Source organism: Phoca vitulina, unplaced genomic scaffold (genome assembly GCF_004348235.1).
Source record: "Phoca vitulina isolate PV1807 unplaced genomic scaffold, GSC_HSeal_1.0 scaffold78, whole genome shotgun sequence".
Classification (NCBI taxonomy): domain Eukaryota; kingdom Metazoa; phylum Chordata; class Mammalia; order Carnivora; family Phocidae; genus Phoca; species Phoca vitulina.
The window spans coordinates 1,018,643-1,044,448 of record NW_022589781.1 but is presented as its reverse complement, the minus strand read 5'-3'; the positions used below and the strand labels follow the sequence as shown (position 1 = coordinate 1,044,448).

Sequence of the window (25,806 nt, the reverse complement as noted above, 5' to 3'; positions counted from 1 at the left end):
TTTTTTCCTAATTTAAACTGGTCAAGTTTGTCTACTTTATTTATCAAATACGCCAAATTTTGCCTTTATTAACTCTAGTGGTGTTTTCTGTTTACCTTTTTAGTTCCTTCTGCTTTCTGGGAGTTTATTTTATTGCCCTTTTACTAGCTTGTGTTTATTTTCACTGAGGCACAACCTATAAAGAACACAGGTATTCCACTCAGCCCCCCCATCAGGCCATAAACGAGTGCAGCCAGCACCCCTCCAGGGGGACATCCCCTCCCAGGTGGTCCCTGTTCTGGCCTTTCTCAGCCTCCACTGCGTCTCCTAGTTCCGACTCCCCGTGAGCAGGACCGTGCGGTCTGGACCCTCCCGCGCCTGGCTGCTTGTGCTCCATGGCAAGTGTGCGAGATCCGTGGCTCTGCAGGGTCCCGTTGTGTCCGTGTACGACTGAGCTCCCCCTGCGGGCCTGGAGGGCTGTCGTCTGGGCAGGACTGTTACGATCAGAGCTGCTTTAGCATTATACTGATGGACACAAATCCTCTTTTGGCTTGGATTTATACCTGGGAACTCAACTGAGGGCCACGGCTAGCCGTACGGTTGTTCACGGGGGCCGCTGCGATGCACAAAAGCACGGGGAACGTGCAGGACTGAGATGAACAGCAGCAGCCCTCACGGACCAGGAAGACTGAGAACCTGGGCAGACACCCTGGGCTGGGCTGGGCTGGGCGGGAAGCGCTCCGTCCCCTCCCGGACCCTGCGGCAGACAGCTGCTGGGAAAGGCAGTGTTGCGCTCGGGGACCCACTGACGCCACCTCTCTTTGATCTTAGGGCACAGACAGCACACACATGGGAGTTCACATTTTTGGTTTATTCATCGAGGGGGCAAGGTGGAATCATGAACGAAAAGTTCTAGAAGACTTGCCACCTCATGAGCTGTGCTGCGATTTTCCTGAAATCTACTTCTTGCCAACAAAGGTAACCCCCACGTGTCTACCACCAAGTCAAGCCCCCAGGGTTTCCCTCGGGGACAGCAGGCTGTCCCTCCAGTCCCCACTCCCTGTGGCTTCCCTGAGACGTCTGATGATACATTTCAGATGACAAACAACATTTAAAATAGCCCAACATACTGTTACCATCTGAAATAAATGCTATGCCAACATCCAATGTTGCTTCTCAAGACTACGTTCTGGGCAGTCCTGACGGGTCAGCCGGAAAGTTCTAGTCTCTGGCATAACCTGCATGCACAGCCACAGAACCACTAACCAGAAATGCGCGCAATTTACAACCATCCCCCAAATCTAGCACATGAAAGATGGGAGCTCCTGGTTTGCAACATGACCATTGGAATTTTTTCTTTTTCTTTTTAAGATTTCTACTGAAAGAGCAAATGCTTCTGAGCAGACAGATTCCGAGCTCTACACGTTCGAATGCCCCATCTATCAGACACCTGAGCGGTCAAGAATTTTGACAACCACTGGCTTACCCTCGAACTTTCTAACCTCTGTGTATTTACCCACAAAGACACCTCCTAGTCACTGGATCACAATGCAGGTCGCACTGCTGTGTGAGAAGAATGAGAAATAAATGTACGTACCAAACCATTTCATGCTTGACTCCAGCCACACTGATGTGTTTCGAGACCATCGCATGTAGCCAGCACCCTTCACGGAGACATCTGTGTTCAGCCAGACCGGACAGGTGCAGCCTGCCACGCACTGCCCCCCCCCCCCCCAGCCCCTAGCACCTGCAGGGGGACCCGCTGGCTACTCTCTGTCCTCAGCACCCAGGCCCCAGGCGCACACCTCCAGGTGAGCACCCAGGCCCCAGGCAAGCAGGCCTCCCTTTCCAAGCATGGAAACCTCCGTGCCCAGCGAATAGCAGTACTGATTTCTGCGGTTACCGACAATACAACATGCACAAGGGCTAGTTCTTGGGAATTCGTTCCAACTGCGTGGAGCCCAGAACAGGACCTCCTGGCCTGACTGCAGGCTTCTGAGACAGGTGGATCTTCTTCTCTTAAAGAAGGGGTCCTGGGACGTCACCAGCACTCATCCCACTGGAACCCCAAATCCCAAGCGGGTGGCAGGTTGGGTCACTATCAACATGCGCTTCTGCCGGCAGGATCTTTGTTACCGAGCACGGTGTGGCGCGCACGTCGGAACTGTGATCCTCAGGCCGCCACGTCCCGTGGGGTGTCGGCAGCGGCGCGACAAGTCTTGCCCGGGCTCACTCTGCCTGGAGTGTGACCCGAAGCCACATCCGTAGCCGCCTTCTGTCGACGGCGGGTGTGCAGGCAGAAAGCCCCCGGCGCGTGCACAGATGACCAACAACCGGCTGTCCCTGTGGCGGGCAGGCAGCACGGGGCCCACACCCACACCCAGATCCGTGAGAGCCACAAACTAAATGGTAACATCTTACTTTGGTGTCGTCTATGCACTTGTCTGAAGGTAACCATCCCAAAACCACGTAAGCTAGTTACATGCAGCGGTGTTGAAAACAATGAGCCTAGTCCCTGTCGGTTAGAAATGAAGAAAATGCTAAAGTAGCTTCCAGAATTAGACACAGTTTGCTAACAGTCCATGAGCTCTGGAGCCGTGGTCCTTTCCGCCTGCAGTCCAGGACTAGAGGCCAAGGGGAACGGACACACAAACACCTCACAGACGCGCACGGTCTTCCCACCATCCTTAGATGCTTGTGGGGCTCAGACAGGCTCGGAGAGTAGGACCGACCATGAGGGTTTGGCTCGTTTCTCTATCTTCTCAAACAAGGACGAAAGAGATGGCCCTTCTGTGAGCCTCAATGCCAAGAGCTGTGGGCCCAGCTCGCCTTTTGGACCCCCCCACCGCCCAGCCCAGGAGGGTGGCGGTGGTCACCTCCAGGCTCCTGTGTCACGGGCGGGGCAAAGAGCCTCTCAGATGCAAAGGACAACATCTTTTTTATTTCCAACTTTATTTCCAACTTAAAACTTCATCATAAAACTTGTCAAATGTGTCAAAAACAAAATGAACAAATTATAGCTGAGATCAGAAACGGCAACACTATGCTGGCAAAGGCTCTTTTCTCATTCCCGGAGAGAGAAGGAAATGTCCTCCTTTCTGCCCCACAGCTTCCTTGGTCAGTCGAGCACAGAGCTCGCGGGGACGCGCTTTCCGACACCAGAGAAAAGCAGAATCAAAAAGCTGCCTGCTTCCGTTAGTGCGAAGAAAACACGGACAACTGCCCCAAAACAAGCTTTCAAGAGCAAACCGACTTCAGGGTCACACTGACGGAGGCCGGCCCCACTGCCCTGCGGCCGCACAGCACAGGCGTGCACCCAAGTGTCTCATATGTAAAATGCATCCTTAAAAACCCAAACATACACACTATATTCGTTAGATTCCCCTATATTTAAGATAGTGAGAACAATTTAACTTTGAACACAAATTTTTAGTGAATTTGCTACTGTTCCATTCTAGGACAATTAATAATGAGACTCCACCAACTAGAATTTAATAGCCACAGCCACCCTACACACATGCAGTAAACTACAGCAGAGAAGTGCTTTGGAACGTTTGTTTTAGGTGAACGCCTCCTTCAGGGAGCAGTAGTCTGTGACTCGGAGGGAGGGAGGTACAAAATACAGTATGAACGGCGCAACCTCAACAGTAGCAAAGCCACGGCTTTATTAAAAAAAAAAAGTAAAAAAAAACATACAAAAATATCAGCCTGAAATGGCAAGTCTTCAAACACCAATCTGTGTAAAAATGTTTAAATAGTGATGTTACTGCAAAAATATATATTCTATTTTTTTCTATCAGCAACAGTTTATAAAGGCAAACGAACGGCTGCGGTTGAGGTAGCAAAGCCAAATTCACAAACTTTGGATTGAGAAAAATACCCTTCCTATGTTTTAACAGCATCTTTATACAACATTAAATGAATTCTAATTGTTTTGCAATTTTTAATTGACATGTATTACTTTATAAAACTTAATTTAAAATACTGCAAATGTTTTCGTTAAAAACATATTTAGTTCCTGACTATGTCACATTCAAAATACTGTACAGAAAAATCTGAAGTCCCCATATATTACATGAAAGCTATGTATTTACATTTTCAAATGCAGTTCTAGAAGCTGAGGGTAAGTGAACTGCTCCTAACGCTCCCCCTTCATCCGTGGCTGCTAACGAGCTCTCCCCCCACTCTTCGCAGAACGCAGTTAATGCAGGACGGGGGTCTACGCTCAAATCACTTAACTAGTAGATGATTTAATTCCAAAGGAAATGGATGAAAATTCTCTTCTCTGAATATAACAAAACATAAATGTGCTTCGAAAGTCACAGTTGGTTTCATGTAAGAAACACCACCGACAAAAACAATCACAATTTGAAAAGTCACCAAAACCCAGACACCCATGGTATTCTTTAAGAATGGATCCTTTCCCATTAGAAAGCAAATTCTAACACCTTTACCTGTTTCCTTCTGTTAATTGTTGTGATTTAATAACAATAAACGTGGCAAGGTGAAGAGGCCACTTGGCCCCGCAGTCCTGACCGGAGAAGACAGACGCCGTCCGGGCCCCAGCGAAGGGCTAGTAGACGTAGGGGACGATGCGGTAGGGCACACGTTGGCGGTACTGCTCCCAGGCCCGGCCGTACTTCGTCCGGCACTGGCGCTCGTCACGCGCCTCGCGGTGCACCAGCAGCATGGCGAAGTAGATCACGTAGAAATAGGGCAGAATGTGCTTAAAACCTGCAGAGTGCGGCAGCGGATGCATGAGGTATGGTATCTTCACGGGCCTGACACTGTCTTCCCTGCTTTTCCCCCCAGTCCTCCCAAGTGAACCGCGAGATTGTTCCCTTTTTCCCGTGACGGGGAAGCCCCCCACCCCCACCACGTGGCAGAAGGTGGCGTCTGCGGGACAGGCTCTGCAGGGCACAGGGACAGCCATGCCCTCCCACACCGAGTCCTCGAGTCCACGCTAACTTCGCTCCCCCAGACTCAGCTCAGAAAGAAAGTGATCAGGTACAACTGCAGGTGTGGGAGCTGCTGCAGCCAGGGGGAGCACCCGGCCCATCCCCCTTCCCAGGGCCCTGCGACGGTACCCGTGGACAGTGCTCACCACAGGGGAGGGACCACGCCAGGGCCATGATGAGATCACCCAAGTAGTTGGGGTGACGAACAAAGCCCCACCATCCAGAAACTAGAAGATTTTTTCCGGTTGAAGTATGGATAGTTTTTAAATCTAGATAAAAATAAAAATACATTTATAACGATCTCTACACAAACAGACACACAAAATCTTTGTGCTGGAGATAACATAAATATAAACCAATACTTACGTGCAAGCTTTGGATCACTGGGATTTTTCCGGAATGCATTTTTCTGAGAATTTGCACATCGGAAGATTACGTATCCACAAACTGTAATTTTTTAAAACTTGCACGTTAACAATTTAGATAATCAAATATTTAAAAACATTTGTAATCTCACTTAGAAATGATTTCATGCTCTGAGGAAGTTTCCAAAGGACAGGAATACCCTGAGAGGTTCTGAGCTGTTCTTAATTCAATCTCAGAATGTCAAAACAAGAGAACGATCCTGAAAGTTCACCATCCACCAGGGGAATGCAAAACCAATCAACACGGTCACATCCACAAATACAACTGGCTACAGCCCGGGCTGTAATTCCATCAAGGCTGGTGTCCGGCAGAATCAGGAACACGGGGCAAGTCCTCTGGTGCCGTAGCACCTACAACCGGGAACACGGACACTGCAGAACTTAAAATCAAACTGCAGCTCAGACCTGGTACCAGGATGACCTGCACAGAAATACCCGCCAAGTCCCACCACGAGCCTACAAGCTGGCTGGTTGATTTCAGGCTTCAGATGTCTCATCGGCCTTGACGTATCACTGCCTGTTAACCACCATCTCGTCCAGCCTCCACACAGCACTGGACACGGGGCGTTCACCCGTAAACTAGGCGCACACCACCCTGAGTGACACCCAGGCATGGTGAGCTTGGATAACCAAACCAATGATGAAACTAAATCTTAACCAACGTCTGGAATTTCTTCTGCCATGGATACTAGTTAGCGTAGGAAAACTCACTGTATCATATGAAGCTCCTGCTGATTTTCCTACCCTACCTCGGGTGCGGGCATTTAACAGTGTCCTAGGAGAAGAGCCACGCTAACGCTCGTCCACACCTGCCCACGATGCTCCTTGGCTCCCACCAAGCTGCACTCCCCACCCCTCCAACCCTTCCCCACCCGCTCACAACTGAGATCAAACACTCTATCCTCCAGTGAGTCTACACTGACTGATGTTCCCCAGAGACGTTCTCTCCACCTTCAACGCAACCTTCCTCGGGCTATAAGTCCCCCGCTAGTGCGCCAGGCTTCACATGTGTCTGAGAGCAGGCGGGCCTAGCGCGGCAGGACCAACCTTCCTGCTTTCCAGGGTGCCCAGCAGAAAAAGCAGGCCCTGCAAAGGAAAAACCGCTGAAGGACAAAGCATCCATGCTCTCTGCAAGCGCAAGAAATCTTTTTGTTTCTCACCCATCACAAACTACTTCAAACCTGAGCTAGTTACGGCCATTTAAAAGGGCGTGTCAGAACGTGTAGCTGCCAGAGCACAAGCGACTCGGTACACGGTACTGAACACGCAGAGGCGGAAATCAGTACTCACGTTTCAGAGCAATAATTAGAGAGGCCATGGGCCAGGACACTTCATTGGGATGGCTGACAAGATAAAAGGCTTGAAAGCTGTAGATAAAGGGAACCCACACCAAGTCTCCAAAAGCCAGCATGAATCCAAACCCATCGTGGGTGATGTCCATGGTCGTCAACAATGCTTCCTGCGAGGAAAGAGCCGGAAAAGCCATTTTTAAAGACCTTCGGGGGATGAAAGCTTCTATGTTTCAGGTATACAAATAAAGTACTGGTTTCTAGTCCAATTTATACAGAGCTATTGGGGGGGCGGTCTGGTTCCCGGGCACGTATCCCTGCCCCAGGTCACTCCGCCACCTCCATCTCTGGTCACCGTACCTGCTCGCTCTGCAATGTGGAAATAACGCATCTCGGAAAGGCCACCGTGCCTCCTGCGTTTGCCCGGGGCACCCTTCTCTGACCTCAGCCTACGGCTCCCCGGCCAACACCCCCCATGCCCCCCGAGCCACCTTCCTTGATCCTCCCTGCCCCCTGACCAGACCAAAGCCACACCCGCTCGCAGGCTAAAGCGAACGCCCGAATGGGCCCCACCACTCTCCACACCAGGCCGCAGGAGGAAAGGCAGGGGCCCCGTGTTGTCACCTCGTCCCCCCAGCACACCGCTCGCCTGCTCTGCAGTAAGTGTTCTCCGGGTTTGCCCGAGAGCCTGCCTTTGTGCCCATTGCCCGTGTGCCCATCTACCTTCCGATCGCGATCTGGCTTTTCACGTCTGCCTTCCACGCGGGCCGCCTGGCTGCATGAGCAGACGCGCCCTCTGTGGGCCTGGATACATGCAGGCCGGACTCCGGATGCAGAGCCGCCGCCAGGGTCAGAACTCAGGAGGCCCTGAGATTCCCAGACCACGGAAGAATGGCAAGTGCACGCTCTGGGGAAGGATTGCTGGCCCAGGTCAGAGAAACAAAGGGGTCCCTCCAAAGACCGTTCTCTACCAGAAAGACCACGGCACACGACAACGGGAGTCAGCCGCTCTCCAGAGCGCCCACTGCTGGGCACACAGGCTCTCAGCCCTCCAGGTGATTCCTGAGCGTGCTGCCGACCGCAGGGATGGGGGGGGGACGAGCACCACCGGGAGCGGGCGCAGCGAGGGGGCCCCCAGGGCAGCCCCGCAGAGAGGCCAGGGAACGCTCCCTTGTGTTTCATCACTCTTCTCGGTTCCTTCGGGTCCCCCGACCTAGTGAGGCGGTGGCTCAGCCTCCACCCGGCGCCCGGCAGCAGCCAGAGGCTGAAGGCGGCCCTGCCCCGAAGGCTGCGGGGCCAATGATGCACGGGGACGACCCCCGCCCGACTGCGCCCCCGCACCCCTTCCCTGCACTCGACAGACGTGGCCACACGTGCGGAACCTGTGATCTCCAGCCACGTCAACAGGGACCGCCACCACGGGTCAGAAAACTGGGAGGAGGAGAAACTAGAACTACTAATCACCGACAAGCTACCAGAAAGGAAGCGAAAAAAGCCTCTGAGATGATGAAGCAACAGGGAAGCCTCGTCTGCCTTAGGCGACTGTCCGCCGGCCTCCAAGGGGCCACTCGTCACCTGACAGCAGGAGGCCACGCCCGCACGACCAAGCACGCTTCTGGGATCGGGGTTTTCTTCCAAAAGCATGTCGCCGCGGGCAGAGACGCGGACCATCAGGGCCGCGGGAGCTCAATGAAGAGCCGTGAGCTTGTAGCTGAGGCTCCTTGGCCTCCAGAGGCCCTAGCACTCCCGAAGACAAGGCAGATCACTGGAAGACAAGCACCGGGCTTTCCGAGTTGCTCTGACGGCGCTCTCGGCGGCCGGCCTAGCCACCGACCCCATGGCCCGCGGGAGCCACCTCCGACTCCAAACGCCAAGAGACGGGCGCGCAAACTGGCCCTGCGACAGGATCACATCGGCTGCCAATTGTTTTTAAAACCGAGAGAAAACTCACTGTGAAATCTGGAGGCACAGATTACAAAGACACCAGGAAACTGGTAACCTGGGTGTAAAAAGGCCTGAGGAATACATTATTTTCAAGGGGAATCTCCTCAGTTGAGATGAAGAGTCTTCAAGGAGCAGAAAACACTGACGGCTTCTCAGCGTGAGGAAAGCCTCGGGTTAGGAACCTGGCCTGACTTAAGCTGGTTTCCTCCATTACCGGGACTTCTGACTTTCTATCCATCCGGCCAGAGCTATCTGTGTATTTTCAAACACCAACAATAAACCGCCCCCCCCCGCCCAGTATGTAAAACTAGCCGTCTCTTGATAATCCAGAAAGCACTATCCTAATTCAATGATGATCTATCCATCTTTCATTTGATATGGTAATTAGGAAACTGTGATTTATTTATCAATCAATCACACCCACAGATCTTAAATACTTCGCACCAAGGAGCACTTGACACACACAGAGAAGCACCAGCAAATTCCCAGACACTTCCCATGCATTAGCGCTCACCATGTCCGCTCCAGGGGCCGCGGGGACGCGCACACACTCCAGGCCTCACCAGCCTGGGAGGGGTGCACCCCCCCACCCTGTGCGGGAAGCCGAGGCTCCGAGCAGTCAGGCAGGCCACTCACCCGCACTCCAAGCCCTGACTCCCAAGGCCTCTGCTCCTAGAATGAAATTACCTCGTTCCAGAGAGCGTCCACCACATACAAGAGCTGGAAACTGTTAACCAAAATCATCGCCAAGGATGGAGCAGCTCGATCCTGTAGCTTCATCTCAGCCAAAAGCATCACCAAGTTCACAACCACCTAAAAGAAAAGGGGTGAGTACCATCTCATTCCCCAGGCCCTTCACCACCACGGGGGGAGACGGTCACCTCACCGCCAAGAAAGCCACAGCATCCACCTGACCACGCAGCGACCTGCAGGGCCGAGACGCCAACACCATGAACCCAGGTGTGACGCCCCGGGAAGGACACGCGGTCACCTCCATGGGACACTTGTCAAAAATGCATCACTCACACCAATCATGACAAGACACCGGGCCCCCTACACGGTATGTGACCCGCACGCTGCAAGTGGCCAGGTCACACGAGCCAGGGAAAGACTCCAGGAGACAAAGCGGAGTCACAACCACGTGCCCTGGAGGGCTGTCCAGCAAGGGTCCCGGGACAGAAAAAGGCCAACAGTGGAAAAAAGAGGGGAAACTTAACAGGCCTGTGGAGTTAGCTGATAATGCTGTAACAAGGGTAATCTGCTGGCCCCGAGGCTCCATGGTTGTGTCCCATGTTCATGCGGGGGACGAGCAAGGTGCCAAAGGGAATCCTGACTCTGTTTTTGCAACGCCCCCACAGGTCTAAAATTAGGTCAAAATTCGTTTTGTTTTCTTTTTAAAGACGACAAGAATACATTTTTTCTTATGTGAATTTACCTACACTAACGCGTTCCTGCTATAATCAGAATAAAACAAACCCTTAATGTTTCATGCCTATAACAAGGGCATCTTAACCCCGAGGAGTCTATCTGCAGGAACAAAATACTTCAAATACAGATTTGTGGAAAGTTATAATCATTCCTAAAAACAGATAAAACTATTCCTAAAACCCACAGTTTCCTTGAAATGATCTACAGTTTTTTCTAAATGCAAGACTACTGTGTATGCCAGAATTGAAATTTAAAGAGAAGACGACATACCCATCCGATCAATCCGGGGCGCAATTCACAAAAGTATTTGAGATCAAAGGTACCAATCCGAGGATTAAGTTCGCGGCCAATGAAGAAATCATAGATGGCATTTCCTGGAAGGAGAAAGTTCTTACGCAAACAGTACGGCAATTGGGAGGCTTACAAAGAGCACTGCTGTCTGCCGTCCGGGGTCCCAGGCCAGCCCATCCAGGTGTGGCAGGGGGCAGCGCGGGCGGGTGCGCCAGGGAGGACAGGCCATGAGGAGCCATCTGGAAGCAGCGAGGCCTCGAGGGCCAGAGCCCATGATTTTAAGGGAACCGGAGCTTTTTTAGTGATCTCCGTGACTTGGCTTGGTCTTTTTAAGGATGTTTACTATTTCAGACCAAAGGAGAAAATCATCCTAAATTGTGATGCTGATGTTACTAAAACGTTGGTGACTATACGTTAAGTCACGACAACAAAAGGTCTTACTTGTCATCCCGTGACTGAAAAAGGAAGAGAATCGACTAGGAAAGGAGGAGGGAAATATCGAACATGTGTTTTCCCTTTAAATGTATTTTCCTTTACATGTTTTCTCCACGCTGTTCTTCCTTCCTCTCCCCGGGGGCCCAGAGCGGCAGCGGGGGGGGGGGGGGGGGGAGCGTTGCTCACCGGAGCTGGCGGGGGCCAGGGCGGCCGGGGGCGCCCCCGCAGCGCGCACAGCCAGGTAGGTGCTGAGGGCCACGGTAAAGGCGAAGGCGGCCAGCACCAGCTGCAGGAAGTGCTGGTACACGAAGAGCAGCGGCACGCCCCAGAACACGGCTGCCCCGATGGCCGCAGCCGTCAGCAGGAGAGCGTAGAACCCTAAAAACAGGGCAACACAGAAACCTTAACGCAGCCATCCCGAGATGTACATCGTGACGCAACGCGCAGCATCCTCTCACCAGGCTCACTAACATCGGGACTCGGGCTCAGCGCGCATGGCAGGTAACCTTCCGTACAGAACCCAGCACTCGCTCAGCTTTTCCCATATTCTAACATACTTAAGCTATTCTTGTGCGCTACGAACAGTCCTTATGCACTTCTAATTAAGAGAAAGCTGAACATGCACAGAAATTCACTATTAAAAAGGTGAGAAGGGGGGCGCCTGGGTAGCTCAGTCGGTTAAGCGTCTGCCTTCAGCTCAGGTCATTATCCCAGAGTCCTGGGATCGAGTCCCGCATCGGGCTCCCTGCTCTGCGGGGAGTCTGCTCAAGACTCTCACTCTCCCTCTGCTCCTCCCCCCAACTCTCTCTAAAATAAATAAATCTTTTAAAAATAAATCTTAAAAAAACTGTGTTTTTACTTGAAAATACCTGATTGATAATGGTTTCAGAAGATCCCAGTTATATTCTCCCCCCAGAATACAGATCTCAGGACCCCGCCCTCAGAGGAGAGGAGAGGCCCCCAGGGAACCCTGGCCCAGCCAGCCCTGCTCGGCTCACTACCCAAGCGGCGGGCTCTGAGGACTGCCTGCCTTGTCTCTGAGCTAAAGAAACAGCTTTTGCTTCCAGGAGCTGAGTGCCTACGAGAGCGGTGTTCTGATTCGGTCAGCAGGTTACACTTGGACAAACCACCAAACACAGAATAGAGGTAGCTGTTATTTACCTATGAATTCTAAAATCACAGGTCTTGTAAAGCAAAATGGTCACCTGCAGTTTATTATTTAAATCCACATCCTCCACATACCAGGTTTAGTCCAAAAACTTTTAGGTATTTTAACTTTAACATTTTTTTTTTAAAGATTTTATTTATTTATTTGACAGAGAGAGAGAGAACACAAGTAGGCAGAGTGGCAGGCAGAAGGAGAGGGAGAAGCAGGCTCTCCGCTGAGCAGGGAGCCGGATGTGGGGCTCGATCCCAGGATCATGACCTGAGCCAAAGGCAGCCGCTTAACTGACTGAGCCACCCAGGCGCCCCAACTTTAACTTTCTAAAACAGTCATTTAACTCTCATAAAATTGATGAATATTAAAGGCAAAGGGTAGCAGATAAAGCAGCTTCCTGCCCTGTAGCCCGTGTGCACTACAAATCATCATTCGGAGTGTCCTGGGGCTCTCCTTGGCTTTATGGGGCTGAAATCTCACGCCAAGAAATCTAATGCTGGAACTGGAGCCACCGGATGGGGAAGTCGGAGAGAGAAGGGTGGAGCAGCTAGTCCGGCTGCCACCCAGGCGCCGCATGCAGTCCGAGGGGAGTGAAAACATGACCGCCTCGAGAAGAAGGAAATGAATGCCCAGGGAGCCCCACAAACACAAGGGTCAACAGGCCTGAAGGCAACAATAATGCCCCCGCCCACCTCTCCCCAGCCTGGGCCTCGCTCCGGGGCGAGGCTCACGGGGGCTGCAGAGCCTAAGCCGGGTTCTAGCAGCAACAGGCGTGGTGGAAGCCGTCGAGTGCGCAGCAGCGGCGCATCACACGCGGTCCCGGCACCGAGCGTGGCCCACGCTCTACGCGCCTGGCACGGGCCACACCTCGAGTGTCTCTGCCTGCCCTTCTAGAACCCAGCAGAACGGTTCCAGACAGAGCAGGCACTGACAAGTCACAGGAAGACGTACCCAAGGTGAGAAAGGTAACAAGGGAGAGGATTCAAACGGCCAAGAATGAAAACCTCTAATGCAATCCCCAGGGCGTCTACTCACTCTTGTTGCTGAGGGACAACCACACGGTGCACATAGCTCCTGAGAGCGGGTCAGCTGCACTGGATCTGGGTCTTCACGCACATCCTCCGACGCAGCGCGCCCTCCCACCGCGGGGGCCCTCCCACCTCCCAGCCCACGGCTCAGAGTGAGAGCACCTCCTGCAGGCCAGTCCCCCTCCCGGCACCAAGGGTCCCAGGGGAACACAACCAAGTTCCCCGGCCCCTGGCTGTCAGTCACAGCCACTACAGAGGAAAACAGGAGAAAGGACAGAAGGGATGAGCACCAGGTGACAGACGAAGTGTGGGATCACTATATTGTTCACCTGAAACTCACATGACGCTATATTCACTACACTGGAATTAAGATAAAAATAAGAACTAAAACAAGGGGCGCCTGGGTGGCTCAGTCGGTGAGGCGTCTGCCTTTGGCTCAGGTCATGATCCCAGGGTCCCGGGATCGAGTCCCCACATCATCGGGCTCCCTGCTCAGTGGGGAGCCGTCTTCTCCCTCTCCCTCTGCTCCCCCCCCAACTCACGCTCTCACTTGCTCTCACTCTCTCAAATTAATAAATAAAATCTTTTAAAAATAATAATTAAAAGATAAAATATAAAAAAGAAGAGAAAGTGACCCGAGGGCTTCCCTGAGCAGAGCGCTGACAGGGGTGCCACTGGACACTCGGGGGGACAGTGTCCCAGCAGGAGGCTGGCACATGCAGCCCAGAGACACCCAGAGGCCGGTGGCCGTGGCTCCCGGGGCAGCATGGGACTTCCGGGCCTGGCCGTGCCCCCGGGCCCCGGTGTTAAACACACAGACAGGTCCGATCAATTAGCCGTGGAGCCCACGGGCAAGAACACGCGTTAGTCCCGCCGGCGGCCAGTGGCTCGGACACGCGCAAGAGCACAGCGCTCACGGGCTCCGGGCGATCATCAGACTCAAGCTTAAGGAAAAAGAAAAAATCACCGTTCAATCTATACTTGAGTCTTCTTCCATCAGTAAGAGGCATGCCTTCCACAACCTTAACAGAAAAAAAAAGGGTTTTTTTAGTTTAAAACTTTAAAAAGCCCAACACTCTAGCAACCTCTACATCTTAAATTTCGACATCGTTCTGTAGCCCAGGCAGTGACAGGCTGTGAACGCGGACGGGCTGGCGCACACAGACCCCGCGGAGAAACTGCTCGGCCGAGGCTGCCCGACCGCCCCTGCCTGGAAACTGCCACCACCCTATCCGCCTCCGGCTCCCACGTCTGCAGGGACAGGGCACAAGCCCGTCAGCCCCACATTGAGCCCGGCTACCCTGGCCCACCTGCCGCGTGCGGGCTCATCCCACACACTCCCGTGCTCTTCTTGTTACACACGCACACACACGCGCGCACACACGCGCACGCTCACTTGGCCGTTCGCGGATTCTCTGTCTCCAGGAGGCGGTGAGCACTTCCGGGTCGGGGGCGCTCGTCTGTTCATCTGCAGTCCACCCCCCCCAACACACACACACTCAAGAAACACACGGCTCCGTCGGGATGAGTGAAAAAGTCCACCTGCCCAATGGCAGCCACATCCTACCCCCCAAAATGACTATTCAGAAATGCTGCAATTCGTAGGAGATAGGAAGCACTAACACAGTGTCATCTGTCTTGGGCCAGACTCCTCTTCCCTTTCACTGGCTGCGAAAGGGGACCCAGGAGAAAGGTGAGGCCTGGTGGAGCTCACAGCCTTAGCAGAATCCCGCATGCTAATTTCAAATGACCGCCATAGGATCCTTATCTAACAACTACTGTGCTGGGCCGTAGTCTGTAAATGAGTGAAAATAGACATGTACATGTATATCTGTAAAATCTTTCACCATAGAAACTGCATTTCTTATTGAAAGTCATCTAGTTTGAAGTAGGCTTATCTAAGTTAATCTGAATGTGTGTTTTTACTGTAGAGCTTTACCCTAAAAATGCCTGATGGGGGGGTGGGCAAGACATTGTGCCCTCACAACGGAAACTTACCTTCCCGACTGGCAGTAAGTAGAACAGAGCCTGAAGCAAAAACCAGAGGAGGTAGACCCCAAACACTCTGGTTTCCCACAAATCAGACAAAGCTGGCAAAGGAGGCGGGAAATTCAGAAGACTGGGCTCTTTCTGTTTGCACATCAACAGCAACAGGAAGAGGAAGGCGGGCAGGCCAAGCATGATGAGAAACACACCTGCAAACAATCAGTGACCATTCAAGCCTCGAATTTCAGTCCGGTTTATCTAGTGGTTTCACTTTTTCAAGGCAGAGCCGAAGGCTGGCTAACCATCTGACCGACTGCTAGGGTACCATCAGCTCCTCATCTCTACCCGTCTGGCCTGTGGGCCCGGAGACAGCAAATCAGCCGAGGTCCAGCACCGGACAGCTGAACTCCGCCTCACAGACCAGGCTCTCATACATTTAAAATCCAACCACCACGGCAGCAGACACGTGGAGATTCCGGCAAACTAGAGATCGGAACATCTAAAACTTATCAGCCTAATCATAAAAAAGCTAACAAACTATCCCTAAGTTTTTAGCAATTAGGACAGGATCCCGTTCACGGAGCGCGTGCGCACAGTGATGCTCGGGGCGCCTGGGTGGCTCAGTCGTTAAGCGTCTGCCTTCGGCTCAGGTCATGATCTCGGGGTCCTGGGATCGAGCCCCGCATCGGGTTCCCTGCTCAGCGGGAAGCCTGCTTCTCCCTCTCCCACTTACCCTGCTTGTGTTCCCTCTCCCGCTGTCTCTCTCTCTCAAATAAATAAGGTCTTAAAAAAAAAAACACAGTGATGCTGGACACCACCTCTCGCCGCCCGACCAGCCCAGTTACAACTTACAAAACACAAGGCAATTAAGCCAGGGGGTATTCTTCTTTTACTAGTATTTTCTTTTACATGAAATTTCATCACTTTCAAATTACTACCCACTTCAGAACACTAAGCCTTTGAACACTTCAGATCTTGGATGCTCACAGCCAACCTGTCGGGCAGGTCTGGCAGACGCCCTGACCCCATTCCATGGACATGGCCTCTGCCCACGGGCACGGCTGCGCTCGGGCTCCGCCCCCTCGGGCCTCATTAGTCCATTCTCCCATCCCTAATTGTCACTGTCCTCCACATACACCTCCCACACCAACCTTCCCTTTACCTTCTGCACTTCTTTGTTCGAAACCTACTAACAGATTGCTGGAAGTTTTAAGTATAGCCACACGGGCACCCTCTCCACTCTAGGACGATCCTCAAAACTGCTCCCACGGCAGGACTTTCTGCCTGGAAGGCTCCTCCCCAGGCTCCCGCCCGGCTCAGACCCAGCCTGCTTCACACTCCTTCAGAGGAAGGCCTTTCCTTCCCGGCACCGCTCTGCCGCACGCTCACCGCCACCGCCCTCCCCACGCTAAGCCCGGCGCTGCTGCCTACCAGGGACTCCGCCGAACTCCAGACCCTCGGTCTGCGTGGCTGGCCCTTCAGAGGTTTTCAATAATGTAGACCCTTTTGTTGCAACAATGTTTTCTTCCTTAGAATCTATGTCTTTTAATTTGATCTCCTCTCTTCTTGGCCGAAGGCTATACTGTGTAGATATGTAACTACTTTCTTCTGACAGATGGAATTTTTCCTAATTAAAAAACAGAAAATAGAAATGTTTATGGCCAGTAATTATCATTGATGCTACCACATTAACTGATTCAGCATAAGCTGTTTACCAACAAGAATAAATTTGTTTAAATTATATTCACTCTTAATTTAAGGACACAATCTTAGAAGAGATCGTAAGAGAACACTATGGTGTTCAGTGTGACTCTTGAGGGGAAGTCACATTTACAAAGAGGACAAGTGCCAGAGACGAGAAGGACACCCCGTACCTCAGTGTTTCTGTGAGGCAGGCCATCCCTCTCTGTGCGCTCAGGCTCCCCATTGTACCTGCTGATGCTGTTCCCAAACGGCTTCTAAGGTGAAGAATACAAACCATTGTAAACTTAAGAATCGTACCTTATTAAAAAGACCATGCTGGCAGAAATTTGCTATTATGAGATCAAGCAATAAAACAAACCAAAGATTCTCACAGCTTCAATCCTAAGGGATTTCAGCATACTTTTGTTAAAAAAGAAAAGGAATAAAAGATTAGAATCTCCCAGTCTTGGAAAGAGTGGACTTTGCAGTATAGATCTCTACACGAGATCTTTCATCCTTTAAACATAATTAGACTGAGTGCTACAGTGTCACGGTTCAATGGCAGATACTCTAATATTTGCTATGAGTTAGAGAAAGTAAAAATTGGTCAATTTAACCACTGAGTGGTTAAAAAGGGGGGGAGGGGAGACATTCACTGCCCCAAACTAGCCACCAAGGGGAAATTAAGACATGGTGGGTACTTAGGGAGTGCCGCCAGTGACCTTGCTGCCTGGTTTCTATGGAGCCCTGAGCCCCCTCTGCCTGTGTCCCTCTCCTCACACTCTCCAGACAGTGGAGGGAACTTCTCATCGGACTGAACCGGGGAAGTGTGTGAGCTTGCGAAAGATTTTTCAGGCAATGCATGGCTGAAATCTGTCACTTTGCTCCTTTCTGCATCACTGACAAATGAGAACACTAATAAACCAAGAGGAGGAAAGCAAGTTAAAAACGTACTGGGGACGCCCACCGGCAAAGGGCCGCAGTGAGATAGTGTCAAGTTCTAGCTCAGAGCAGTCAAACTGAGCAGTGCGAACAATCAACATACACTTAAGTCGGCCAAGGCACCAGCGAGCCACTCAGCAGCACACGGAGCTATGGAAAAACCACGCTCTCAGGGCACCTGGGGGGCTCAGTCGTTAAGCGTCTGCCTTCGGCTCAGGTCATGATCCCGGGGTCCTGGGATCGAGCCCCGCATCGGGCTCCCTGCTCGGCGGGAAGCCTGCTTCTCTCTCTCCCGCTCCCCCTGCTTGTGTTCCCTCTCTCGCTGTGTCTCTCTGTCAAATAAATAAATAAAATCTTAAAAAAAAAAAAAAAATACCACGCTCTCCGTACTTCCAACGTCCGCCATATAATCTGTAGCCACCCTGTGACCCTGTACCACGGGCTGGTCGGCCAGCCCCAAACCGTGCTGACGGCAAAGTGACAGATGCGCACACAGGGAGGCGAGTTACTGCAAAAGGTCACGATGGGGCAGCCACGTGACCGCCAACCTACATGCAGCACAGTGGGGCCCTGCCCATGCAACACGCCAACCTCAATTCCAGGGTGCGCACACGGTGGCCCAGGGCTCTGCTGGAGGAACACAGCCAGTCTGTGGCTCTTGGGTCACCGGGACTGTAAGAAGGTCACACTGTAAACACAGAATGGGCACTAGATGCTAAAAATGAAAAAGTGGGGCGCCTGGGTGGCTCAGTTGGTTAGGCGCCTGCCTTCGGCTCAGGTCATGATCCTGGAGTCTCCGGATCGAGTCCCGCATCGGGCTCCCTGCTCGGCAGGGAGTCTGCTTCTCCCTCTGACCCTCCCCCCTCTCATATGCTCTCTCTCTCTCATTCTCTCTCTCATAAATAAATAAAATCTTTAAAAAATAAATAAATAAATAAATAAATAAATAAATAAAAATGAAAAAGTGACAGAAAGCATGAAGCATCTGTTCCTTAAGCTGAGTCCGCTGACTGGCCCTCAGAGCCGCTAACAGACGGAATGTTCAAGCTCACCAGTAATCACCAAAAGCAAGGGAAAGCGGCGAGCTGACGGTCTTCGGCAATCAAATCGACCAAAAAAATTATCATTATAATTCTCAGAATGAGCAAATGGGCATTCACACCCTACGGATATTGGCAGAAACCTTCTCGAGGCAGTCTGGCCATGTGCGCTCCAGCCTCGAGTCTGCTCTACCATCTGAGCTGGCCGTTCCACTTCTAACCAAGCACTGATCTTCAGGAAGTATCAAATGTTGTATAAGAATATTTGTTCACTAGACAGAGAAAAAGCTAAGCCTGTCATTAATAAGAGAGCTGATGTGAGCAACCACGTCGCATTTGTACAACTTACCAGCCGGACAGTTCCATACAGCCAACGATGTACAAAAACATAACGCAGTTTATTCCTAATATTTTAAAATTTAAAAATCTGACCATAAAACAGTGTGTACCTAAATCTGGTTTTTTAGGATTATTAAAAATCTGTATGCATTTATCCAGAAAAGAGATAATATAAGTGAACAGAATAAAAGATAACCTGCATTCAATTCTTTTTCTTCAAACTCATTTCCATTTGGCCTACCATCTAAGATATCCTTGTGCACGGGCCTACAGGTTCTGTCCACCGACCTTTCCAAGCTTCAACTCAGAAAGTAATTCCATTAAAGTTATCATCTTGGAATAGGGCAAGTGATCGAGTATAATGATGCCAAGAAACCAAGCGTATGCTTTTGTAACACACAGTTACATTTCCTTATTTTATACGTGAACTTCTATAAACTATAAAACTTTTTCAGTTCAACCTACAATCTACATCTATGTGCAATTTAAACACTGCCTTTTTTAAAGCCATGATATTAAATAGCACTCTTGTAACTTGGCATTCTTTTTCATTGGCATTTAAAAATATTATACTTCCTATTCTTCTATTGGTTTACGTAACCTTCCAAAGTCAGCACCTTCGATGCGATGCTTCCCTGACCCTTTACTATGACTCACTATGGTCTGAGTAAACATGCACACGAAGAGGAAGATGGTTTGCGACCGAACCCAGGATAAGGGTAAAGGCCTCCCGTGAGCCCCGACACACGCACCAACACCAGCGGGGTCAACTTCACTTCCAATACTTCCTTCCTCATTTCCTTAATGTCGGCCTGGTGCGAAGCAGAGGCGGATCGGCGGGAACTTCTAGGTGGTCGACCAGGGGATCGGGAGCGCGACCTTGACCTACTCCCTCGGCGTCTGGAGGGAGAACTGGAAGTTGAGCCACTTTTCCTTTGTCTAAAGGAAGTTAAAGGCTAGAGAGGGACAAGAAGGCACAGAGCTTTAGCACAAGACAGACCTGAACGAGAAGAGGGCGCCAAGGCGTGCCCGGTACCATCGACTCTGCGACCACCCCAGGCATCAGGGCAGCCGAGGGCCCGCTGGACCAGGCCGAGCAGATGCTGCCACAGTGGCCCACCTCCCACGGGACACGCGCGGCCTTTCCACTCCTGACTCTTCTCAGAAGGTACTGCCCCGGAGTGGGTGTGTCCGAGCCAACTAGATGTGCACTTTGCCAACAGCACCTCCAAGAGCAGCTACCAGACACCGAGTCAAACCAAGATGAGGGGACAAGCGAACCACATACAGTAACAAGAAACCGAGTCCCACAGGTGCGCTCTCAACAACACGCCTGGCAGGTCTGGAAAGCGGGGGGCAAGGCTGGGTTACTTATGAGCAACATCTCGCTCTGCCCTCTTCTCTCCCACCTGATTTTGTGTGGCCCAGGAGCTAAGAATGGCTTTACATTTTGTAAATGACTGCAAACGACAAAAGAAACATGAAACTTTGTGACACATGAGAATTACTTGAAATTCTCATTTCAGCGTCCATAAATAAAGTTTTATTGGAACACAGCCATGTCCACTCACTTCCAGACCGCCTCGAGCTGCCCTCGCATTGCAGAAACTGTATGGCCCGTAACACCTACAATATTCACTATCTGCCCCTTTGTTCAAAAGCTTTGCCAGCCTCAGGCGAGAGTACTCAAACTGTGGTTCAGAGGCTATGGGTTCAAGAACTGTTTCTTACTGATCTACAACAAAAAATGAAATTGAGACTAGACGTGTAGAAATCCTCACAGCATTTCAACATAGTGATTTTATGCCTGTTGAATCTAACACTACAAAGTTAGGGCTTTTACTGCACGCATCTTTCTTCCAAGCGTCTAGTAAGTCATTTATGGTATTTTATGTAAGCACTTTTACACCATGGACCAGATCATTTAAAGCCCAGGCCCCCACCAGAGAGGCTGAGAAACCCTGGGCCAGACCTACCTCTAGTTAATGTCACCCTCCTGATGAAATCCTCGGTGGTCGGGATGAAGCCCAAACCTCTCTGGTTCTGCTCCTGTTAACCCTCGGCTGGCCCTTGCCCACCGCGCACTTGGCCATCCCTGTCCGCCACCCCCCTCCAAGCCTCTGGCCAGAGCCATGAACCTCCATCCCCCGGGTTTTCCCCATTTGGCCTCAGCACCCACCCGCGTGTCCTCTGCAAGCCCTCCCTGAGACCCAGCACCACCCGCCAAACTTCCCTCACCGAAGGCATGACATCAGGGACATGATCACAGAAGGAGGTCTTCTCCCAGAACTAGGAGCCTCGGGGACCAGGACACCATGCTGTACTCGTGCCTCCCCAACCCGAAGCCGAAGCGCGGCCCCATCGCTCCACACAGAGCCAGAACTGACCGCTCTACACCTAGAAACACACCACTAGCTATTTCCCTGCCTATAAACAGACTCTGGCAAAGCAAAGGAGCACTTACCTTGATATCATTCTCCTTCAGTTCAAGTTCGGTGCCGTCTTTGTACTTGACGGTGTAGAGCTGGGAGTGGCTATCATGACTCAGAATTTCGACTTCATAGTAAAGCGAACTTCCAGGCCACCGACCTCTTACCACCTCACCGTCGGCGAATTTCCTACTCGGCATTTTGAAAAATCAGCCTAAATAGTTTAAAAGAAAAAAACAAGGAGTCACTGCATGTGTCTTTTTTCAGAGACTGCACACTAAAATACAACTTTCCAAAGTGTTTAACTGGCAGAGATTTTAGGACCAGAAAGGCCTTTGGGGAGGTGGGGGGAGGGGGAATATCCGACCCCTTAGTCCAAAAGTGAGAACAAAGTATAAAGATGTTAACCGGTTTTTCCAAGGACATAAAAATAGCAGGAAATGGCAGAGTAGGGATGCACAGAGGCTGTTCTTTGTGCTAGGGCGTATCTCATCTGCAGTCACTTTACCCAGGATGATCTCGCCACTGTGGTACCCGCCGGTGACACGAAGATGCAGCAGGACAGAAAGGCACCAAGTGGTTTGCACTCTGCAAAATGCTATCACCCGAGTGACCAGATTTCTTGCTATTCAACAAGGCAGTCACAAAGGACCCATTTCCTGATTTATAAATCTGCATACGGGGCACCTGGCTGGCTCGGCTGGTACAGCATGTGACTCTTCATCTCTGGGTCAGGAATTCAAGCCCCACACTGGGTGTAGAGCTTACTTTAAATAGATAGATAGATAAATAAATTTGCATATAGCCTTACAAAGGCTTTAAAAATGTATTTAAAGAAGAAGAAACCAGCCATCTGGGAAAATCAAGGATGTATAATTAACATTACTATAACCCACCAAGAAGGAGAAAAATAATTCCAAACCCATACAAATAGCAAATTTGGGGTGCTTTCATAAAGTTTTCAAGTCTTAAAGCTAAAATCCCAAATGCACACCAGGCAAGTCCGCGAACCACACACGGGCCTTCGTCCTAGCGGCCCTCTCAGGCCCGCAGCAGGCATCCACCCTCAGTTACAACGTTCTTTCCCACATGGCCCCAGAGCCACGTTTCAACAGCACTCCAAGAAACCACACACAGCCCGCAGGAATGACCACTTACAGGAGGCCTGCTGGCCCCCCTTCTTCAATTATCAACTGGTGCTGGGTGCTTCCAGCTCTCGGGCAGCAAGCTTTCCGCATCCACCGAGCGGCAGAGTCCCACTGCCACGTGACAAAGCCGAGCGCCTCCCGCCTTCTGCACCAGCCGCTGAACAAGCTGCGGGCCTCGTCTAAGAAGAGAAATGCTCCCCAAATCACCTTGCTCTGGCCACCTGCTAGATGGTCCGGGCCCGTAAGCACGCCTCCTCACCCCGCTGCCGCCAAGACCCAATTGGACAACGCCATGTGGGCACCCCAGCAGCTCTCTCGAGTTAGGAAAGGACAAAGCGGCATTACCCCACCCCTCCGGGGGGAGACCTTTCATAAGCACATTTCTTCACTGTTAATTGCCTGAGAAAATACTTCACAAACTTCACTTGTTTAGAAAGATAGGAGCTGGGCTGGGAGATGAAAGCAAACCCAGCCACTTATCCAGTGATTAGAGGGTGCCAGCCCGTCACATGTGAGCAGAGAGGGTGCTCTCTGCCCGCGCCCACCTGAAATAGCATCGCGGGCTAATGAAGGGGTGTGGGCTCGGACAAGGGGGAGAGGAGACGGAAGCTTCGGGGTGAAGTCACACCTGGCTGAGGCGGCACCTGAGGGGCACTTGGCAAGCAGGGGGCAGTGGACGCCTTGAGCCATGGAGGAGGGGGACAAAAAGGAAGGTGACAACAGCAAACCTTGCCTGTTTCAACATTCAGGTCCGAGAGCCTCCAAATACTGAGAAAGAGGAAGGAAATGTGCCGCCCTTCTCTCTTCTCTCGTGCCCCCCCTCCTCCTGGGACCCCCTAAAATCACAGCACCGTTACTGATACTGATGCTCTGAGGCTGGTCAACCAGGTTTGAAAGAAGACCATTGTATCTTGCTACACGAAGATGCCATCAAGTTTCAAACAACAACTCTTCAAAGACTGGAAAAAATGATTTTTTAAAAAGCCCTTGGAGCAGATACTGCACCTTGCTGAACACTGACTTACTGCCATCTTTCTGTTACCCAATTAAATATTTTGGGTTACATAAATTAAAATACGTGGTAGATATCTGTTAGGTCGCTAAGCTTAATTTTTTTTTTTTTGGACAGCCACATGCAGAAGAATGAAACTGGACAATTTCCTTACACCACACACAAAAATAGACTCAAAATGGATGAAAGACCTCAATGTGAGACAGAAATCCATCAAAATCCTAGAGAAGAACACAGGCAGCAATCTCTTCGACCTCAGCCACAGCAACTTCTTCCTAGAAGCATCGCCAAAGGCAAGGGAAGCAAAGGCAAAAATGAACTATTGGGACCTCATCAAGAAGTCTTTTTTTGACAGCAAAAGAAACAGTCAACAAAACCAAAAGACAACCGACAGAATGGGAGGAGATATTTGCAAATGACATATCAGATAAAGCTAAGCTTAATTTTTTTTAAATGACAACTAAGCATCGGGACTTCACAGTGATGCTTCCCATGGCGGCTGAGGAAGAAAACCCAAGCCGGCCTCTCCTTAGGAGACTGCTGTGGTATCCACAAATGTTCCAGAAGATGAAACCACAGCATTAGGCACACCTCCACTCTGCCCAAGCTCCTCCCACACTTGTGACGGCGGCCACCTTCCACCAGAATCCCCCGCGGGAGCGAATGGGCCAGGCACCCACCTGACGACGTCCTGCCCCACACGGGAAGGCCTCCCTGAGGGCGGAAAGGAAAAGCCTGTTGCCTGAGCACCAGCGCCCCGGCTCTTCCTCTGAAGCCACTGCTAACTTGCTTGGCAGCGCTGGGATGCTCACACGTCTGGGCTCCGCTATGTTATCAGCACCACAGAAGGCTGCCCACCAGAAAGCACAGCGTTACAAGGGCCTTTGGTCATCTTGCCCTCACTTTTCCAAACCGGTCCAAACACGGCTGAGAAAGGGAAGCTCAAAGTAAGCCGGACCGCACCCCTGCACACCTGGGCCCAGGGCCCAAGGCCAGCTCTGCAAACGCCCGGCCGTGCCCCCGCCCCGCCCCGGCTGCAGGATGCAGAGGGAACACCAGCGGCCAGGCCGGCCCGGGCAGACCGCGCGACCGCCCTGAGGGATCTCAAGGCGCCAGGGTAAGGTCCACTGCCCTGCGGCTCGTCTTGGCTCTCCTCCGCAGACAGCTCTCGGACGCCAGCTCGTGATGCCGGTGCTCCGTCCACACCGGGCCCCGCTCTGGCCCCGCAGCGCCCGGCCTCCCCGCCACGGCTGCGGCCACGAGGGCCGGGCACCAGCACACGCGTGCACGCGGCGCGGGGCTGGAGCGGCAGGTGCTGCAGGGGAGCGCGGCCTCGGGGGCCCTCGCGCGGCCGGGGCGGGGGGGGGGCCGGAGCGCCCGCGCCGGCGGGAGCAGTCCTCCCGGGCCAGGCCCTCCGCGCTCAGCCCTTAGAAGTGCCCCTTGAGGCCGCGGGCCGGTGTCACGACGAGAACTTTTTTAAAAGCCTTCAAACGGTGAAAACACAGGCTCGAGCGCGCGCAGCCCGCTTCACCATCCGCTTTCAGAGCGTGGGGGCCCGGGGCCCGGTGACAGCGAGGGCGGACGGCAGCCGCGCCCTGTGCCCGTCAGCGCATCCCCTCCCGCGCCCCCTCGAAGTCCCCCGGCCCCGTGTCCCCCCGAGCCCCCGTCCCGCCCGCCGGGACCCCGCATCCCCGCGTCCGCGCTCCCCCCGTCCCCGGCAGCGCATCCCGCGTCCCCCCGCGCCCCCCCGCGTCCCCGTTCTCGCCGCGGCCGCAGGCAGGGGCCCGAGTCCCCCCACCGCCGCCCTCCCGGCCGACACCGCCGCGGCGCGCCCAAAATGGAGGGAGGCGCCGGCGATTTCCACCTCGGCTCCACTTCCGCCGCGGCCCCCTGCAGGGGGAGCCGAGGCCGCGCGTCCCCGGCCCCCCGCCCCCCGCCCCCCGGAGGCCGCGCCGCGCCGGGCGGCGGGCACGGGGACGCTCACCTGCGCCGGGCTCCGGCGGGACGCGAACGGCTCCGGGACAGTCGCCGAGCAGCACCCGGCGGCGGCTCCGCGCGCACGACGCCGCCCGTCGCGCCCGCGCCCGCGCCCGCGCCCCCGCCCCCGCGCTCGAGCGCGCGCCGCGCCCCGCCCCCCATGGAGGCCGCCCAGGGCTCCCATTGGCCCCTCGGCCTTTTGAATCGACCCCGGCGCCGCCGATTGGTCGTGCGCGTGGCGCGTCCGCCCTGCCCGGCCGGCCCGTGGGGCGGCGGGGCGGCGGGGCGCGGAGCCGGGCGGAGCCGCACGGTCC

At 52.7% G+C, this 25,806-nt stretch overlaps 2 protein-coding genes across 4 annotated transcripts in view; one reads left to right on the top strand and one right to left on the bottom strand.

The window, feature by feature from the left end:
• DNAH14 (dynein axonemal heavy chain 14) overlaps positions 1 to 1,752 on the top strand; it is a 354,473-nt gene extending 352,721 nt beyond the window's left edge. Inside the window, exons 85-86 of the mRNA XM_032393957.1 lie at positions 811 to 957; positions 1,351 to 1,752. Of these exons, the coding sequence (XP_032249848.1) occupies positions 811 to 957; positions 1,351 to 1,566 (363 nt within the window). The 3' untranslated portion in view covers positions 1,567 to 1,752. The remainder of the gene's footprint in view (positions 1 to 810; positions 958 to 1,350) is intronic.
• On the bottom strand, positions 1,748 to 25,587 carry LBR (lamin B receptor). 3 transcript variants are annotated; one of them, XM_032393945.1, is made up of 15 exons: positions 25,500 to 25,587; positions 24,196 to 24,442; positions 21,391 to 21,569; positions 19,679 to 19,882; positions 16,797 to 16,880; positions 16,354 to 16,549; positions 14,935 to 15,131; positions 13,904 to 13,958; positions 10,936 to 11,127; positions 10,294 to 10,397; positions 9,283 to 9,408; positions 6,653 to 6,821; positions 5,304 to 5,384; positions 5,084 to 5,206; positions 1,748 to 4,713 (listed from the first exon to the last, which is right to left on the bottom strand). In XM_032393945.1, exons 3-15 carry the CDS (start codon positions 21,553 to 21,555, stop codon positions 4,553 to 4,555), a joined length of 1,857 nt encoding a protein of 618 aa, XP_032249836.1. In that variant the 5' UTR covers positions 21,556 to 21,569; positions 24,196 to 24,442; positions 25,500 to 25,587; the 3' UTR covers positions 1,748 to 4,552. The 3 variants fall into 3 exon arrangements, with proteins under 3 accessions (XP_032249836.1, XP_032249838.1, XP_032249837.1); XM_032393947.1 differs by having other exon boundaries at positions 4,553 to 4,713; positions 24,196 to 24,365; XM_032393946.1 differs by lacking the exon at positions 24,196 to 24,442 and having other exon boundaries at positions 4,553 to 4,713.
• Positions 25,588 to 25,806: the final 219 nt, after the last annotated feature.